The sequence below is a fragment of the Desmodus rotundus genome, chromosome 10 (assembly GCF_022682495.2).
Source record: "Desmodus rotundus isolate HL8 chromosome 10, HLdesRot8A.1, whole genome shotgun sequence".
Lineage (NCBI taxonomy): Eukaryota > Metazoa > Chordata > Mammalia > Chiroptera > Phyllostomidae > Desmodus > Desmodus rotundus.
This window is the reverse complement of record NC_071396.1, coordinates 6,719,861-6,740,754: the sequence shown is the minus strand read 5'-3', so window position 1 is coordinate 6,740,754 and position 20,894 is coordinate 6,719,861. Positions and strand designations below refer to the sequence as shown.

Below are 20,894 nucleotides of genomic sequence, written 5' to 3'. Positions count from 1 at the left end.
CACCTAGGGGGCGGGATTCGGGAAGAGAGACTTTCTGTTCATGCAGGGAAGGTATGTTTTGGATACACACGTCCTCCCACCCTAAAGGTATTGGGGTGTTCAGCCCGGACTGGACTGTGGACTGGTAAATTTGGTCCAGCAACCTTGGTGGGCAATTCAGTGACTAGCTCAAGGTTACACCGCTAGTTAGTAGCTGAGAAAGTGCTAAACCCAGTGGGTCTCACTCTTAATCTGTCCTTTCGATGAACTGTTTCAAGCTGTGCTTTCCAGAGACTTCATGGCACTTAAACCAGTAATACATCCGTTTTCATGTGATGCCCCCCTACTTATGCACACATACACCATCCCCCCCGGAGAGGCTTCCACCTCCAAACCAGCCCACATGCATCCTGCTACCTCCCTTTCTTGCCCTGCCCAAACTGGATGGACCCTCAGATGGGCATTTTCTCCCCGAGAAGTCGCAGACTGGCTGGCTGGTCGTATTCACGAAATGAGCCGGCGTGAGGCTGATGCCATCCTGCGGACCGAGGGCTTTAGCTTTGTGAAGCAACTGCCGTGTCCCAGAGGCAGACTTGAACTACTTGCTCCCTGGAATGTGGCACTTACGGTTGTCAAAGGAACACCCTGGATGATGGCCCTCCTCCACTGAACATGAGATGTAAAAGCGCCTCCATAAACGCTCAATTCACAAAAAGACACATAGTTATACCGGTTCTTAGGCTCTGTGAATTTTTACATTCCAAAGTGAAAATATTTTTGAGCTACCAATGCTTTAGTTATCTATATGAATATGATTTTATTTTCCTTGCCTACATTTCAGTATGGGTGGTTTTGGTTCTTGTATTATTTTTTTGTGTTAAGATCTGTAAGAAAGATACTCACGGGCTATAGCCAAATTTGCTTCAGAGTACTTATTTTTGGATACTGTAAAAGTGCTGTGCACAGGGGGAAAAAAGTCCCTGGAATCTACCTTTTTTGTCTTCCCCCTACCACGGACCCAGACACTAGACCATCTGAGTGGTCTCTGCCCTTTAAATAACGCACTAAATACAATGCTCATGGATGCACGCAACACCCTTCCTTCCCTCTTTTGATTTTGAGATACAGGGAAGAAATGAGATGTTCACTTGGGTTTTTCCGTCTTTTATGAAATCCAGCCCCTTCTGGAGTGAATGAGCGGCGGACACAGGAGGCTGCCTCCACGGGAGCTACACCTTCCCCAAGCATCTCCTCCTCTCTCTGCCATCCCCAGGCGATAGGCCTGCATTTGTGTGTTAGATTTATAGTTTATCTTTATCTATGGCTTCATCTGTAGGTAGCTATTATAGCTGCCTCGCCTGGATATTGTTTGGGCCTGATAGATCTGTCTGTAGTTCATCAAAAGGGAGCCGAGTGCCTAAAAGCCGTCGGGTCCAGCTGAGGATGAAATACGAGCCATCAGCCTTGGTAATGGCTGTAAAATTTCATAATTACACGGCCTTTATTACATTGCATAATGATCCTGAAGCAGTATGGAACAATTAATTAAGATTTTCAACCGTGGCTCTTTCAGAAATTAAAAGGTGCTAGTCGCTGAGAAATGGGGACCTGGCTTGTCCTAAAAGCATTAGGGATGCTTAAGAAATACTTTCCCAGGCACTTGTGCATTTTGCTAAGAGGAATATCTCCTAGTTAGAGAACAAGCATTACAAGTATATCATGTCGATTATCAAGTTTTTATTCCAACTTCAAAACCGATGTTTCTTTTAAATGGGAATAGAAGAGCACTAAACTCCTATATAACTCCCCAACTTCCCTTTTTCTCTTCTTTGAAAAATTCTATTCAGCCCCTTGCTGCGGCCGTTCATCACATTTATAGTTGTTCATCTCTACACATTAAATAAATGCAGGCTTGGAGATAGGGGGTCAGTTAACGGCCTCTCTAGTAGACTGACCATGGACTTTCTCCGATACACTCTCTCGTACCTGGAGGCATTAAAATTCTTTCAAGATCTCTGCGGTTTTGACAGTCATCCCCAAAGGAAGGCTTTAGTGTTTTCATTTATTATCCTGTGAATGCAGCGTGTCACCTCAGATGTATACCTTTTATTTATTTTTTCCATAATCTCCTCTTCACACCCCATAAAGAGTAATTAAATTGGGTGAGGAATTGGCTCTTTTTCAATAATAACAGAAGCTAAAGGAAAACACAGAGTATACAGACACATGTCTGCACATTTTGCACATGCAAATTGTGACCCGATCTCGGCTTTATTTTCCATGCCAAGGAAGTTCTGGCTGAGATGGCTGCGTGCAGTAAAATACTCATGAAAAGGTAGTGAAAACAAACTCAGCCTTTTTATGGTGATGATTCCAAGCCACCCTCCAAGCTTCCATCCGTGTATTCGATAGGAAATAGATATGTTTCCAGGAAACACTGTCAATGGTATTGTCTACTTCAATAAGAGAAAGTGATAAAAAGAAAGCCCTAATATCGTAGTGATTTACACATAACTCCTGGATATTCGTTTACGTCAAGTGTTATTGTTTTTAAATTGACAATCACCATAGAACGCTTTTTACAGATCTGAATATTTCACGGGAGACTAAAACTTCCCTAGGGCATCCCCGATAATAAACTTTCCGCGGAAAATTTGGAATGGATGAAGGGCTTCAAAGAGGAGCGGCTGCTCCGAGTAAATTCTCTTGTTGAGGCATTTAGTCCCTTAATAGGAATTTTCTGATCCGCTGTCATTCTTGTTCACATACCGGGTGTCACTGCCTCCAAAACACTTGTCATTCTTTAATGGAAACAAAATAGTCATTGCAGCCAGAGCCACAATGTCATTCCACTACCCCTTGCTGCGTCGGCAATAGTGAAAATGACAGAGTGGCTCTCAGTAGGGGTAATTAAAATGTAAATATTGATATTTTATTATTTGAAATTACTTTCCAGTGAGGCATTTAATATCTCTCCATCTGTGCGGCTCTGTTTAGCGGCCACTTTAGTGCAGCTCTGGGATACCAGGGGGCGGCTTGATCCCCGTTATGTCAAAATGCTTGTTGCTGCTTAATTTTGATATCTAATTAAGTGGAAAAGTACAGTCCACACTGTAATCCACAGCATCTTAACCAGCTGCTTGGGTATATTTAGAATTAATCTCCACTATGGAATCATCCTAATGTATGCAATTAAGAGTCTGCCAATGGCTAATTAGGTGTATTAGAATCAAGCAGCTTTTTTTTTTTTCCCCTCTTTTTTCCCCCATTTTATTCTGGACTTTTGCAGACATTAAGAGTCTCTTAAGTCGTGTGAATGCTACCCAAATCGAGTTAGGAAACAGGGCAACTTCCGAATGGATTCATCCCTGGGCGGTCACCCTTGTATTTTCCTTGGCTTATTTCCTTAAATTAACCTGATGTGGGAATTTCAAGGATTTCCTGCACCCGTGAAAGGGACTGGTCACAGCCAAGAGGATAGGTGGGTTACAAGGATAAATGTGCTTTCCTAGAGATCAAAGCGGGGAGACCAAGCGTGCCTGGGTGCTTGAGTATTCATTCAGGGAGGTGTTACAGCCCGAGAGCTTCCGTAGCGCAGCTGCGCTTCCCTCATGCGTGCTGCTTTTGAATGGAAGAGTGTCTCCGCGAGTTATTAGAAGAGGCACAGGTTTGGTTTGTGTATCAGAGATCTGCAATACATAATAACATCAGGCAGCCTTTTACGGCTGGTAACGATTCTGCATCCATGTGGTGGAGGAGTTCCAAGGGCTGTGTTGTTTCATGTTTTTGCTTTTGTTTCGTTTGAACTTGGCCAGTTATCCAAATCGGGGGGCAGTGTAGAGAGAAAGAAAGGGAGGCAGAGAGCTATCGGAGGGGTTGTCTCTGTTGTCAATAAGGTAACTGCTGGACTCCCCCGTGGAACGGATGCCAAGCCTTAATGAGTTAGCTCTGCTTGAGCCAGCAAACACCAGCCGTGAACTTGGGAGTAAATATTCGTAAACAGATCTTCATTAGCCACAGAGAAAAATGGTGCAGGAGGCTGACTTGAAACAGAACTCTCGGGGCCAAGAACTCAGAGACGCTGTCCTGGGCACAAATTATGCCCACGTCTTTATGCACAGGCAGTGAGGACTTCTAATATTATTTGAATGTGAAGTTTCAGGGTCAGTGTGCTATAATTTCATACGTGGCATGCGTCTCGTGGATAACATATTTCTTCTACGTTCTTTCATGAATACATATGACACTTTGTTTTTAATGGCCTGTGCTATAAATCCTTTAACTTGCATTTATGCGGAAGACCTGATTTTTTTCTCCTACCTCTCCTCCTTCTGGGCCACATGTTGGAGACACTGAGTTATAATGTCTTTCTTTTCAAGAAAGTCAAGGAAAGCTCACCTGAAGGATTTTCTTTATTTTTTTTTCCCTGCTTTATTTATAACTAGTACAAGTGAAAGAAGGGGGGATATTAATATCAACACCAAAGACACCAAGTCTCTAATAATTAGTGTTCTTGTTGGAATTTGTGTTTCTGTACCAAGGGACCAATTAGGTAAATTTGAAAAGATTTGAAGGCATGTTGTTTAAAATTAATGCAGGAATTATAAGCGATTGTCTCTTAGAGACCCCAGATAGCATCAATTCCTGGTCCCGTCTGGGAGAGCTCCCCAGGTGACCAGCGCTCTCCATTCTTCTGTAATTGAGAACAGAAATAAAATTTTCCAATTTTTAGGTGAATTCATGAAATTACCCAGGTGTTCACGATGCCAACATCATTGTGCCTTCGTGTGTGGGGGTGTGGCCCTCACAAATGGGAAAATGATGACAAAAACATTCCTTTCACAAGACTCTCTGACCTTAATGCCAGGAACTTCACCTTCATCAACACAAGCAGATACATTGGGAGAAACTTGGAGCTTCCACTTCTCTTGGATGGACAGCAGTTATTCTAAAATCAGATTGGGGTGGATTGAGGGTTTATTCCCCTTTTCCTTCTAATTTTCTCTTTTGTGCTACCTCTGTAAATTTTATATATTATATATAGTTATATATATATGTGTGTATATATGTATATGCATATATTTTTTAACACACTGTAGCTTCTTTCTAACTTATCCAATGGTGGAATGCTCTTTTAGATTCTTCCATATCAGAATATTATGTTGGGGCACGAATGACAGAGAGAAAGCAGCCACAGCTGGCTTACTATTTATAGATTTCCTTTAATGGTTGAATGTTCCCAAGAGAAGCATTTCATCTTTTAAAAAAAGTTATTAAACTTCATGCGTGAGCAAAAAAAAATTCACAAAAATGCATTTTTAATTTTAAAAATATGTTTGCGTCAGAAACTCAGTGAAAATATCAAGTGTTAGAAATACAAAGGAAAGTTTAAAATGCCAATAATGTGTTGCTTAAAAAAGCTAATAAAAATTACAGTTGAGTTTCCTCCAATAGCTGAAAAGTTTATTAAAGGCATATCTGTCTCTTGCTGAAGTCTGACAAATGACATGCTTTACTACTAATTTATTGGTTAGTTTATTAACCTTTTATATGATAAAAAACATATATTTGATTACAAAATTTATATTAGCAAAATTCATCTCCTTGTATTTCCCTCCATATCTCTGTTTTAAATGAAAAATTACAATGCCCAATATCCCTAATTTGTTTGATCATTAGTTCAAACTCTCAGCTAGGTATGCTCAAAAAACAGAAAAACAAAGTACATACTAAAATAATGTGAACTTACTACCCAACTTATTACAAATCATTTAGGTCTGCCGCATGATTTCCACAAGGTCCAACGTCACTGTTTTTGAACTGGAATGCACCCTCCTTGCCGTGCCCAGAAGCTCTCTGTAGGGCTCTCTCCCACTGTGCTGGCTCCTACAGCAGGTAGAAATGGTTCCCTTCCCCAGTGGTTCCACAGGAGTGGACATACAGCCCAGTCTGATAACCAGAAACCTGTCTAAGTGGCATTTAAATTACATTAACACCTTCTCGTGCGGACACGGAAAGGTCATAACCGACAAGCACCATCTTCCTTGTTTGTAAATGTCTGATTTGCTGCTGTAGAAGGGGACTTCGCCTCACTCCCTGTGTGCAGCTCAGTGGCTGTCACATCACCAATGCTTCTGACAAGTGAGTGTTTACTTACCAAGAAACACTCAGTAACACAATCTATTGTCCTGAAATGGACTGAGTGGGAGAGGCCGTAGGAATGCATTTTTAATTGCATTGCCTTCTTTTGGCTGTGTTTGATTCAAGGGGGCGCAACCCATCATAATAAAAACCGAGAGTTTCTGCCCTGGCTGGTGTGGCTCAGTGGATTGAGTGCTGGCCTGTGAACCAAAGGGTCACTGGTTCGATTCCAAGTCAGAACACATGCCTGGGTTGGAGGCCATGTCCTCAGTGGGGTGGGACGCACAAGAGGCAACCACACATTGATGTTTCTCTCCCTCTCTTTCTCTCTCCATTCCCCTCTGTCTAAATATAAATAAAATAAAATAAAATAAAAAAACAAGAGTTTCTCAGTCTGCTTACTATTTTTTTTTTAAAGTATAGAAAGTGTCTTTACCAATTACTAGGGCTTTACAAAATCTAGATCTGAAATCTCCTAAGAATCCATGTAAATAAAAGCAGACATACAATTTTTGATTCCAGCAGGTAGAAAGAAGCAATGACGTTTTCATTCCTGGCCAGGCTAGGTTAGGATTTCAGAGGTTTAAAATCCTAGCTACAGAAAATAAACTTACACATCATCAAATAATTATACAATAATTATAGAATAAACTGGAGGAATTAATTACAGATACTTGAAAGTAATAAAAAATCATTGTGACCTTATCATGGGACCTGCTATAAATGGCTATTTGTAAATATAAGAGAAAACAGGCCATATGATAGAAATGTCTACTTTAATTCCAAATTAAAAAGGATCAGGCTGGGGTTGAGAAATTTAGGCAGGCGTTCATCAAAATTTAAGTGGCTCTGAAGGAAATCCTATAACTAGATCGGCACTTACAAGCAAAGAACGTTACATGTAATGGGGTGCCTTGAACACTTAATGAAGGATGAAAAAATTAGGCAACTTTTTTGTTATATATTCAGAAATCTTTTTGTTTAGGAAGAGACTGATATTTGGAATACTCTCTTCAACTTTTCAAATATACTTAGCATGAATTAATTTTTTAATTAAATGTATTGGGGTGACATTGGTTAATAAGATTACATAGGTTTAGGTATACATTTCTATGATACATGATCTGTATGTTGCATTGCGTGCCCACCACCCAGATCAAATCATCTTACATCACCATATAGGAGTGTTTGCCCCCCTTTACCCTGTACTACTGCCCACCCACTTCCCTCTGGTAACCACTACATTGTTGTCTGTGTCAGTGAGTTTCGGGTTTATATCCCATATATGAGTAAAATCATATGGTTCTTTGCTTTTTCAGACTGACATCACACTTAGCAGAATAGTCTCGAGGTCCATCCACGTTGTCACAAATGGCAGTACTTTATCGTTTCCTATGGCTGAGTAGTGTCCCACAGTATATATGTCCCACATCTTCTTTTTCCAGTCATCTAGCGAAGGTCACCTCGGTTGTCTTTGTGTCTTGGCCACTGTGAATAATGCTGCAATGAACACAGGGATGCATATATCTTTGGGAACAAATGTTTCCAAATTTTTCTGGTAGATACCCAGAAGAGGGATTGCTGGGTCCTATGGTAACTCTGTTCTTAATTCTTACTGTTTTCCATAGTGGCTGTTCCTCATTCTTTTTGAAAGGCAGGCAATGAGTTGTTAAGGAACTCATCATTCATTCTTCTGGCATGTATTGATTGAGCATCTGCTATGTGGCAGGGTGCATATGCTCGGGGTATGGGAAAAGCAAGGAAGAGGCCATCTCTACTGTTAAGAGCTCGGGCAACATGGCAGCCCCCTGAGAACGACGTAGACAGACCTGCTGGGTGGCAGAACATCACATTACTCCTGTACTTGCTTGTGTCTTTACCTTGAGCTCCACTTTTATATTTTCCAACTTAAAACTGTAAATCTCCCCAGATGCTTCCTGGGAACAATGATCATGGCAGCAGGAATGGAAAGGAAGGTGTTTACAGTTGATTCCAGAAATATACAAGAGAAGAACTGGCGAGAGATCTCTGGAAAACCAGGGGTGGGACAGGGGTGGATGGTGACACCATGCATCTGGGAAGTTTGGGAACCGTGAGTTTTGACAGTGGGGTTGTGGTAATGAGCTCACTTTTCAGCATGTTAGAACATCTACAGAGAAGTTACCAGGGGAGATTTTTCAGGAAATGTGGCAGGAAAAGGAGAAGAGGGCAAAATATGTGAAAGAAGTTCCATATTGTGCTGGAGAGTCTCAGTTTTGTCCTTGAGAAGATGTGGAAGAAAGAAAGCATTTGGATTAGCAGGTGGCGTTCTTCTGTTTCATAGTTCAAACAACGTGTGAAAAGCCACACTCAGGAAAGAATAGGGAAATACCAGATATAAAGACTTCGGTATTCCTTTATCCCCAAACAGATGATGGAGGCCTGGACCAAAGCTATGGAGTGGGGGAATGCAGAGAGAGTGATGGAGGGACACATTTAGAAGGACTTGTACAAACTAACAGCGACCTTTCCTCCTCTGCATGTACATACATGTAGTTCATTCTTAATAGCGCATAATGTTTTCTTCTCATTGTAGTGTAATCCGCTGTTACGGTGCTGTGAAATCTTAGAGGGCAAGGATTCTATTCTGCTCACCTTCTATGTTCTATGGTTCCAAGCACAGAGCTTCTCTTACCATAGATGCACTAAATACCAACTGATTTGAATCTGGTTACAGGGACACCATTGGAAATTTAATAATGTCAGCAGGGACCAAACCTTTGGGAACATTTTCTTCACCTTATTACACAGATGAGAAATCAGGAACCAGGGAAAATGAGTCATTTCTCAGAGTCATGCAGTTACTTGGTGGCAGAGGTAGCCCCCAGGGCTGGATCGACTGATTCCCAGTCCAGCGATCTTTGAGGCTCACAGGGCCCACACAGCCTTGCACTTCCCGCACTCAGCTCTCAGTTCGTGACTCTGAATCAGACAGGGTTGGGGACGGAAGATCCTTCAGAGGTGTCAGGTGGAGAGGCCACTGTGAGAGTGAGTCACTTCACTGAGGATGCAGTAACAACGTCCCACCACCGCCTGGGTGGCTTGAATAACAGAGATTTCTTGTCTCATAGTTCTGGAGGCTGTGGGTCGGAGACCAGGGTGGGCTCCTCCTGAAGGCCATGAGGGAAAATCCGCTCCCGGCTTGTCTCCTAGCTTCCGGTAGCCTCCAATGCCCCCTGGCTTGTAGATGGCCTTCTCCCTGTGGGACTTCACATCATTTCCCCTCAGTTTGTGTCTGTTTCTGTCTGAATTTCCCCTTTGTATAAAGTTACAGTGGAATTAGGTTAGGACTCAGCCTAATGACCTCATCTTAGCTGCACCATCTTCAGCTAATAATGGAAGGCCCTGTTTCCAAATACGCTCACATTCTCAGGCACTGGCAGTTGGGACTGAAATATTTGGAGAGACACACTTCAACCCCAATGGGGGAACCAGTTAACACCACCGGCTGTAACACGGTGAAACTGGAACCCAGACGTCCAGGCCCTGAGGTCACTGTCCCCCACATCTGCCTCTTCCCTCCTGTTGTCACTCAGTGACAGCAAACCCTTAGCTTTCAGGTATTTGACATTAAATGCTTCCCACTGACTCTTTAAATGTCTACAGGAATGTCCGTCAGCTTTACAAATCCCCAAAGTTCAAGATAGACTCACTATGCATTTCTTTTGGAACGTTGAATTTCAAAGGATTAGGCTACATTTGATGGAGACTACTTGGGTATTTCCTGAAGGGGCAGTGCTTACGTAGCTGATGTAGGCTGGCCTGGCTTCCCTTGGACCACTGGTCAGTGCCCTGTGACATCCTATGGTGTTTCTTGACCCGTTCTTACCAGTGGTTAGGTAGAGAAAGTCAGATTCAATGACAGGTTCCTTTTCTTTCCAATCAGAAATATGGCTTCAAAACAATGCTTCTCCCTCCTCAGCATCCATCTCATCGTAAAGTAAGACCGGAAATGCCCTGTTCTAAGATATTTTTTTAGAGCCCTACATTTTATAGCACTGCCTTTCTTGTTTGTTTTGGTGGTCATATTTTAGTCACATCAAAAAAGGTGATCTTTCCAGGCGGAACTTTCTTGTTTTCAGCTAGCAGAAAATAAAGGTTCTAGGAAAAAAAGTCACTGGGTCTCCATCCTTTAAAGCGGCTCTGCCTCGTATTTCCCAACAGTTTTTCTTTCTTCTTGGCTTAGATGAAAGGATGGAAGAAGTTAAGTCGAGGTCAAGTGGGAGGGAGCTTGGGAAAAGCTAAGGGCATTGTTTCAGGTCCTTGGTAGTCACTCGGGAGCGGCGGGGAAGTGAGGGCTGCAGGAGAAACAGCACACACTGTGTGTGTGGTCTCTGCGTTCTCATTTTGCATTCCGCTGCCCTATATCCAGGCCTTTTTTTCCAAAGGCTGCTGGCTGTTAAACACCGCCCACTCACAGAAACAAACAAACACAAAAACCCTTGTCATCATTTTGAGACATTCCTGTGTTGCCACTAGAGAATACCTTTTTTTAGCTGCTGTTACACTTTTAACTTTTCTAGCAAGCTGTGCTGAGAGACAAGGGACGATTGCTAAATAAAGTATTTTCCCAGTGCCACGGGGCCATGGTTTCCATTTCTGTGCCCATAAGTAGGCAGATTGTAAACTCGTCTGCTAGGGGCACCTGCAAACTCAGGTAAGAGTGATAATACTGGCCCTCGCTGCATAATTCAGTTGGTTAGAGTGTCCTCCCAATATACTAAGGTTGCAGGTTCAATCCCTGGTCACTTAGAAGAATCAACCAATGAATGCATAAATAAGTAAAACACATACTTTCTCTCTCTCTCTCTCATGCTCTCTTTTTCTCTCCTTTCTCTCTCTAAAACCAATACATGCTTTTTTTTAAGGAATGATGATTCTGTCCAGGACTGATAGATGTCACCTTTACAAATCTATTCTCCCTCTCTTTGAATTTATCACCACCACTCCCCAACTCATTTGCTAAATTCCATAGATGGTGGCCAACTCTGCCACATAGATATTAAGTAAATTTTGAATCGGCATTGAGTCTTTTAGTTTTTCACATTTGTCCTGTGAAACTGCTACTTAATAATGGCTCCACAAAATCTCTGGGAACCCTGCTTAAAGTATAAAAACAGATTTCTTAAGGAATTGAAAAATGTTGAAGCATGTAATTAGCAAGAAAGGGAGCTATCCCATTGTTGTCAGTTACTCTTGTGTTTTTTTATTCAAATATAAAAGAATAAAAGGCTCAAAGGGTAGCCGCCGTGTAGGTATCCTATCTAATGCTTAAGTCCTAATGTAATAGAGAAATCATCATCATCATACCTTATAAAGAAAATTTTTAAATAAAATGATTCTAATAGCACCGGGTAGATATTTGAGCTCTCACCTTGCACTTGACCTTTGTAGCTACTTAACTCTGGCCTCTTTGGGGACCTAGTCTATGAAGTCCGTGTCTATAAAAACAAAAAGAAAAAGCCATTCATATATATAGTATGTGTACACAGGCATGCACATACATGTAAACACACACACACACTACAGGCCCCAGGGCTATGGCTTTTGTGAATCATAGAGCATATATGTCTGCTCATGTGGAAAAATCCACTGGCTTGAAAGCAGAGTAAGTTTATCTCGAACAAGGGTTATGCATCTATGCGTCCCTTGGTAGCAAAAACAAAATCTTCACACCATTGCTATTCTTTTCTCCGCCAGCTCCTGTAAACACCAGGTTTATTTGTATGAGAGAGAAAGCAGCTCACTTTTGCCGAGTGGCTCAGTCGGCTTCTCTCAATGAACTTCGTTTTCATCCTCGTGAGTCATTATGGCATAATCATGATTCTAGCACGATACGCTGTGTGTTGAAAAGTGTGGGTTTTTCAGTGGCACAGAGAAACTGCCGCTCCCAAACGGCGAGCGGCCGAATCAATGCCACGATGAGCTGATATTACCAGACACCCTGAAGCCTGGCCAGGCTTGCTGTCTGTGTCAGGGAAGCGGCCGGCAAGAAAATGCCTAGCAGGGGTTAAACCAAACGATGGCACCGCAGCCTATTTCTGTCAACACTCCGTTCAGAAAATAAACATTTATGCTTTCTGAAATGAAAGTGTATTTTTGAAGACGAGCCGTCAGACATTTTTTTTTTGCCCTTCACACTTTCAACTGCTTAGTCTTTTTTGTAAGTTGACTGCAAAGTGCATCCGTTTGCCAGGCTAAGGGGAAAAACAAAAAGTACGTGACAAGTGCCCAGGGCATCGCTGTCATCCTCTGAAGTTTCCAGGAGACAGAGGCAAGAGGGTTGGCACAAAACATACTTTCTTCAAGCCTATTACTTCAGGGGTACCTGCCTCTTGAGCAGCTTTTCAATCCTCCCAAATGATGTTATTCCCAACTGTCATCTGCTGTATTTGGAGCACCTTGTATTGCAGATAAGCTCGCTATTTAACTGCGGGTCAAGGTAGAGAGTCATTCTGCCAGCGAAATGCCCGAGATACATTAAATGGCAAGACTCCAGGACAGAGATGAAGGGAGATCAGAGTTGTCAGCGACATGCACGGAATGGGCTGCAGCGGGGGAAGAAAAAAAATGTGCCATGGTATCAGTGTATTTTAAAAAGCTGTAATACAGCTGAACATTTAAAACTATAACCTGTCACACACCAAAGATTAAGATCCCGGCATGTACAAAACGTGACGTTCAAAACGACATCCCGGCAAAGCATATTTTATTTCACCTGGGAAAGAGTTTTCTCTCCGAAAATAGCTAAATGTTAGAGAAGGTTAGGACCTCTAACTTCTAGCCCGGTAGCTATAAAGCACCACTAAATGCCGGTCCAGCACAAACAAGTAATTATCGTTCGGGAGCGGGGATGTGTGCGCCAACAGGGCCATGCTGTGTTTACCGAGTTCCTTCGGTTCAGTTTATTGAGACGTGTGTTTTGCATTTAGACCCGGGTCATTTAGGTTTTTATACTTTGCTCAGATCTACTGATAAAAACAGTATTGTATCCGTGTGTCTGTACGTTAAATGTAGCTAGCACTGCTAAAGGGCAGGTAGGTGAACTTTGTGGAATGGAAATATAATCTGGTATGTATTTGGCTTCCCTGGTGGTCAGGTGAGCACAACTCTCTCATAATAGGGCGGTTACCTGAGCATTTGGTTCTGGGGAGCCCTTTCTGCTAGCGTCTCGATTGCCGAAGTGAGCTAGGAACAGGTTAATGTATTGAGATTCAGCTATTTCTTGACCGAGAAGAGGGAAAAATCCAGGCTTGTATTTCTGTTGTGTAAAGTGTGGGTTGTTGTTTTCCCTCTCATTTTGCAAAATTACACCTCCTTTAATCAGCTGAAATAGACTGGAAGACAGCAAGCAAGCAAACTTGTCCAACCTTTTATATTATATCCATCTTCCCATCCTCCCTGATCCCCCCCCAAAAGTAGAACCTTTCTCTACTTTCCCCCTTCTTTTTGTTTTATTAAGAAGTGAAAGGGGAAAGGGGGAAATTTAGGTTTATAGGAAGAATACACACACACACACACACACACACAGAGCCACCAGCATAGAAGAAACAAATTGTAGGATCCACCAAAAAACCACTTTTATTGCCCTTTTCTTTTTTTTTTCTTTCTTTCTTTCTTTTTTTTTTTTGGTTAATGAAACCCCAAAGAAATATGTGAGACACTGTTATGGCTGAAAAATTGTTCATTTGTAAATCGCAGGGACAAAGGGGCCTGAGCAACTTTCAAGTTTCCTTGCACGTAAATGTCGATAGCGGGCCTTCTCCATCATCAGCACTAAATTCACATTGATGCCTCTTTTCTTCTCCGTATTGATCCTTCCATGAGAACGTAGATTTGTATCTGTTAATTAATGCGTCCTGAAACAGCGTTTGTATTAATCAGGCAGATAAGAAAAATTGGATGGCTGCGCCCTCCTGGCAACCGTAAAAGTGCTGGCCCTGATAAAATCGCGGAGGGACCTCAATAAAAAAGTTCCTCCTTCCACTCAATAAACTAATCATCCTGCTTTTAATTATTCGGCAGAAAGATGTGTGGAGATTGGAGAATGTGTAAATCTATTTACTAACAGAGGGAGAATGGGGCCGTCACAGGAAGGGGCTGCAGGCTCTGTGCTCTGTCCATCTGCCGCTGCAGAACAGGGCTGGTAGGAGGTGGAGGGGGAAGGAGCCCTAAGAAAATTGACAGTGGCTTTTTGGTCATAATTTCCTAGGTGACCATTTATTTTTCATCCACTTAACTTACAGAACAAATTCCTGTAGAGTCCCTTTTCTTGAGTTAAGATTTTTGGATACGCAAGACCTCTTTCTCTTGGGAAAGGGGAACAGAAAATAGAGAAAACTATTGTGTTTGTTTATTTGTTTGATGTGAGTGTAACCTTCTCGAAACCAAAGCAAATGGAGCCAAACCTCCTCAGATAAGATCGATATTTTTCTCTTTTGAATCCCTGTTTAAAATGATATAAATTGTTATAGCTAATTTTATGAGGATATTTTTTTGATACAACCCCACATGGAAAACACACACAAAAAAAAAAGAAAGAAAAGGAAAAAAAGACTTACACAGCCAGTCCCAAGGAAGATCTGTCAAGTAATATGCCAGCAGCTTGATAAACAATGGAAGAAATGCCTTTTTCAGATGCCTGAAGTCCCCCTTAAGTAAAGCTCCACTAATCCCTCTTGACGATTTTATTAAACGCTTCTACTTAATGGGGCCAAATGGCAAACTACTGGTTATCACCAACAAGCCAGGAAGTCTTTCCCTTTCCCTTACTGTGCTGTCATTCGTAATATCACAGGGGACATGAACAAGTCAATAGGGATAAAAATGGGGACAACAGTGACCGTAGCAAAAGCCTACGAAGGTGGGGTGGCACTGAATAAAGTCTAGACAGGGGGTAAAAATAAATTTTATAAGTTGCATTATCCAAAAATGCCCTTCTCTACAGAACTGCTGGTAGCCATAACTTAAATCATGGCACCACTGTTCCCAAAGACCGCAGGGGTGGTCGGTGGGTTGGTTGCCCTTCGGATCCCTGGCATAACGTTGGAAATGAAGGTGAACGTTTAAAAAGGAAATTTTTTTTAGGACTCTTGGTAAAAGTATGTCGCTGATTATCAGATTTATTCCCTAAGACCTTACTCTTTAAACTTCTTTTAGAATTTAGATCTGGTTCCTCTAAGTCATAAATTTATCCCTTTACTCCAAGTAGGCTTAATTGTACTACTTCATCGTTTCCTATTTAACCTCATTTTCATATATATCTACATGTATATATATTTGCTTATGTTTTCTCAAGCTCAGAAAGGACTGTAAGCACGCATGCAGAAATGCAGATGAGAATTTTAGTAAATAATTAAAAACAGTCATCCAGATATTTCAGATAGAAATAATACCTAATGTAGCCACCCTTACTGAAGGCATATTATAAATTTGTGTCTCATTGAATGGTTTTAATATTTGCCATTACAAAATTAAGGTACAAGCAAATGATCTGCTTCAAGGTGAGACAGCCAGTACCTTCCTGGGGCCAATGTTTGAATTCAGATCTGGCTCTGCTCAACCTCTCCACAAAACCCCCTAGCCCCATATTGAACTTTTTAAATAACTGGGACTTAATCCCAAGAATAAACTGGCTTTTCTGTTTGGTGAAGAGGCCAGGGTGCTACATACTACACTCTCTTTTATACCAATAATCACCATTTTAAAAAGGAACTCGTGGGAAAAATTGTCGTGGACAACGTATCCAATTACAAAGGCGTTCGTGACTATTGTAGAGAAATGTTTCCAAATTTCACTCCTCTATATGACCTCCATTATTTGTTTTCCTTTCATTTGTGTCTTTTTATAAAGAAACTTTTATGTTTATCAATACTAGTTTTTAGACACGAGATTGTTGAAACTTTGACTTTCTATGAGTCATTAAGACTTCAGCCAGAAAAATCAAGTATATTTAACAATTCCATCATATTTTCCCCTCAAAAGCAAGATACAAAACTACATCTCTACTGAAGTCCCCTCAGCCTAGTCTATAAAGTATTGGGAAAACGCCACCACGTTGAAGCTGGTTGGTGGGTCTCACTTTGCCGTTCACTGAATGATCAGGGGAAGATTTAACAGCATCTAATCAAACTCAGCATAATTTTGAGTCCTAACACAGAGGCCGCCCACCCTGTGAAACTAATGTGTCGTTATGAGATTGTGGCTCTGGAGTAACCGGGTCTGCCCGTCTTCCCACGCAGGCTTCTCCACGCTGTCCCTGGCCGACCAGATGAGCCTGCTGCAGAGCGCCTGGATGGAAATCCTGATCCTCGGGGTGGTGTACCGGTCTCTTTCCTTTGAGGACGAACTTGTCTATGCAGACGACTATATAATGGATGAAGACCAGTCCAAGTTAGCAGGCCTTCTTGACCTAAACAACGCTATCCTGCAGCTGGTAAAGAAATACAAGAGCATGAAGCTGGAGAAAGAAGAATTCGTCACCCTCAAAGCAATAGCGCTTGCTAATTCAGGTTGGCATATTGACGCGGTCGCTGTTGCATTTCTGAATATGACAGTCTCACCCTTTCCCTTACCTTTCCCAGAGATTTGCTAGACCCGGCTGTAAATTCTTGTATGAGACAGCAAAATCAGAGTCATGATAGCTTTCGAGTGAAAAGTTAAATATAAGAACAATCAACTTAAGGGGAGTTATTTTTATTATATTTGCCTATTGAAAGCTGTGGAATTTTTGCCCACCTGGTGCATTTACTACTATGTAGTGTACGGCCATTCTCAGGACAAAATTAGCTCCATTCTCTTGTGTGCACAAGAGAAAATAAGTGTGAATTGCAAATACCCTATTTGCAATTGCAAACCATTTTTCTTCCCCTTCAAAAAATGCAAATTTTGCAATTGGAAAAAATATATTGGGTGTTGTTCCTGATTTTGGTTATCAATGAACACTGTCTTCTTACCTTCTGGAGTGCTCTAAAGTCCAATTCTGCCAAGGGAGCATTCTCCCTCTCACAGGTACTTACTGCGGATGCGGTGAGGGGTCAGAATTAGGGGAATAAACAGTCTTCACATTTGAACGGAAACGTGCTCCAGGAGGGAGCAACCTCTGATAAGTAAAAATCGTTGGCTCTTTGTTGTTTTCCCCTTTGTGCCTTCCCGAAAGCTTTCTTGTGGTCTTAGGTCTGTCTCAGCATTTGCATAAAGTTCCGGATACATCCCTCCTTAATGACGTGCCGATCATTAGATACCTGCTAGTCGATAGCCTGCTCTGATGCTCGGTACCATTGACAGTCACACCGTGCCTTCCCATCTGCTTTTGTTTTGACCCTATCTTTGAACTTTATCTTGGTTGCCGGCCAGTAGTTTTCCCTTTAATTACAAGAAGGAAACTGTCAATAAAATCTGTTAAATGGGACGCAATGAGTGGCTTGAATGGGCGGACGGCTATTTGTTCAAATTCTGCAGCATTCAAGGTATTGACAGTTTGTTTTCTGGGGCCATATGTGACGATCAATCTCAGGCTGGGCTCAGCCGCGCTGAAAAATGAAAAACCAGATTGCTTTTGCTTAGTTGTGGATGACGACTTTGTGATTTGGTGCGGTCCTAGAGAGATGAGACCTTCTGCCCAAATTGCCCCCCTGAGAGCCAGGGACGCGTGACTGTTTTTAGAAATAATTTTTAATTGATTTTGTAATTAACAGTTCATCTGCAATATTGATGCCTGAATCCTTGGACTGATGGGGGAAATTGTTTTCCGCAATGAAGTTGTACTTTCCTCTCTGTCTTTATAATGGAGTTCAGCATTTCACACTTTAATTTGTGAATGCAGCCTTCTTCCTCCCAGCAGCATTCTCTTCTCCTACTTCCCGGTGCAACTGTACAATGTGATTCATTGTGACAAATGGCATCGTGGTTGTAAACCCTCTGGAACCCCCAGTCCCACTCTCTAGAAAACCAAAGAGGGATATAGGATCGGAATTTTCCAAGAATTTATTAATGTGTAGAGACTTCATTTTACAGCATCTCTTGTAATTAGATGAACGATTTGGGAAAGCATTTTTATTTGGTAATTATATAGAAATTCAAATTTAAACATTTACTTGGATAATTATTTAGAAAGTACAGCAAGCCTGTTTTGGTATCATTTATGTTTCCAATTGCCTTTTTCGATAATTAACTAATCATGAATGCCGAGCAATGCTAAGATTTAATCATCAAAATTGCTAAAGATTTTATAATGTGAGAAGTTAGATGCAGACTTTCTGGCTATGGATTAGGATTTAGGGTGCCTCAGTGGCAGCATTTCTGTCTCTGTCGTTGAGAAGTAGAATCACTCATATTTTTATAGATAAATAGTCAAACCCCACACACTTCCCTTAGGAGGAGGAAGTGACCTACTTTAGACTGGTGATTAGAGGTTATTTAAAGAACTGGTTAGTTTGTTTTTCTTGTTTCAAGCCAGAAATAATTAATAAGCCCCCCGCCTCTGCCACCTTTTCCCTTTATTATAGTCCTGAGTAACATTACTTTTTCTAAGAAAATTTCACCTTGTCAAAAATTTTCCTGCGTGTTATTTTAACAGTCTTTTAGCCTCTCAATACCAATAGCAACTGAGTCAGCATCAATAACAAAGAGAAATGATTTGGGGCTGTAAGCACTATGTTATTCCAAAGTGTGCCCCTCCCCTGTGCTGTGCAAATATGGTCGTTCTCTTCCCGTCTAACCTGCAAGCTTCACCGTTTTACTGGGGATAAATGATTCAGAAAGTCATTTTCTCTAATACTGTACATGATGCCCCTCATTCCTTTTTTCTTTCTTTCTTTCTTTCTTTGACCACTATTGAGAGGACAGTGATAAAGTTGTAGATTTGATCTTGCTTAGACCCAGTGATTCTTTTTTTTTTACATTTTTTTATTGTGCAAGTACAGTTTTCTGCCTTTCCCCCCCCACCCCTCCCCACCACCCCTCGATTCTTAAACTACTCATGACTACATCCACATGAAAATGTTTTAATACTATTTCTAGAGACCCTAAAAAGTATATAGATTATCTTTAAGTATTTGGAAATTTCAGATCACCATGAGCAACTTTGTGTGTAAAAAGAAATCTATTTCAGTGTTATTTATAGATATCTTGGCATCCCCTTTATGGCGGAAGGTGTTCACCACCATTGTCTCATTAATCTAAATTCCAGCTTATTTTGAACATCTGTCTTTATTCAATAATTATAAATGTTGTGCTTACACTCCGGAAACAGAGAATTGGCTTCCTGATAATTGCTGTCATATTTTTTGCAGCTTTGTTTTTGTCATATGTGAATTCAGGAACACTTATAACACCAGAACACCAGTAGAAGTATAGTCCATATCTTTGGGTGTATGACCCCCCCAAATATATATATAGACATATATATATACATACATATATAGACATATATATATGTATGTATATATCATGAACTAATACTGTAATTCTTACATTTAAATATTTGAAAACCCTCAATAATTGTTCCAGTTAATTCTGAAGGTAAAAAACACAAAACTCAGAGGCTGACCTAACCTACATATTTGGCTGTTCTTTTGTTTTTGCTCAAATCCACCATCACTGTTTGAGTTATTTTGATTTTATTTAAGATAGTATATTTGGTTGTTCTGAATGCAATGCAACCCTTACATTTCATACATATTTATATTTCAGATGTGTAAAACAGTAAAAACTGGTTCTTAATTTTTTTTTTATCATGCTTAGTGTTCACTATGCATGGACGTAGTAGAGGAACTATGTCCTTCAAGTTTATGGATGCGTCCAACCTGGGTAATAAGCATGTAGAATGCTCTGCCATTGTTTCACTTCTAAGCGGTGGCATAACAACATTTTCCTTTACCGGTCTTAAGATAATGAGCATTCTGTTACCATGGTCCAGATCAGCGATGGTTTGGGGGGAGCTGAAAGATTTACCACCCAGGTTGGAATCCACATTCACTTAGTGAATATAATTGTCTCTATCACTTGCAGTACATGGAATTAGAAAGCTCCTTGAAAAATATAAGCTACTGGAGGCAGAGAGAAGGCCTTGAGTACTTGTAAGGGAAGAGAAAGGGCCTAGCAGGAAAGTCTCCTTTGGTGAGATAAATGTAACAATGGTAACAATAATTGGGGATTTGTGCGAGAAGCCGGCAGGAAAGAAACGGTGGGCCACGGGGTGTTCTGTGGCTCACCATTTTATATGAATTCTGTGTTGGGGTGAGCGGTGTAGCTGACGTAAATGTAAAATTCTGGTTGCACAGCCAGAGCCAGACACGAAGAGAACAGCTTTCCCGAAACATTAAGTTTCCGGAAATCAGGAGTACTCGCCATGGTTCAGCACAAACCCAGAATTGTTGTGACTATTTTTAACATTGGAAATATAACTTCTCTGAGTTAGCAAACACCTAAAAGTTATTTGACCCAACTCCCTACTTGATAGGTGAACTCTGTCCTTGGTAGTTTCTCCAAGTGTTTCTGCAGTCCTGATGGGAACTCTCCTTGGCTCACTAATTTCTAGAAGGGATCACTCCATCAGAAGTTTCTCAATCCCTCTCTCCTTCACCATTTTAACATGAAACACGTCCCATTAAACACACACACAGAGAAAACAAATGTATAGCTTAATGAGTGTATTAGTTCCCTACAGATGCTGTAACAAATTGCCACAACATGGTGGCTTTAAACCACACGTGTTTGTTCTCTTGCAGCTCTGG

The 20,894-nt window shown here is 41.2% G+C and overlaps 1 protein-coding gene across 25 annotated transcripts in view; it reads left to right on the top strand.

Annotated features, from left to right (window-relative positions):
* Positions 1 to 20,894, top strand: part of ESRRG (estrogen related receptor gamma) — a 506,557-nt gene that overhangs the window by 477,224 nt on the left and 8,439 nt on the right. For all 25 annotated transcript variants that reach the window (XM_053912604.2, XM_053912602.2, XM_053912606.2 and 22 more), the window contains one exon: positions 16,401 to 16,670. In XM_053912604.2, coding sequence (XP_053768579.1) covers positions 16,401 to 16,670 — 270 coding nt within the window. The remainder of the gene's footprint in view (positions 1 to 16,400; positions 16,671 to 20,894) is intronic.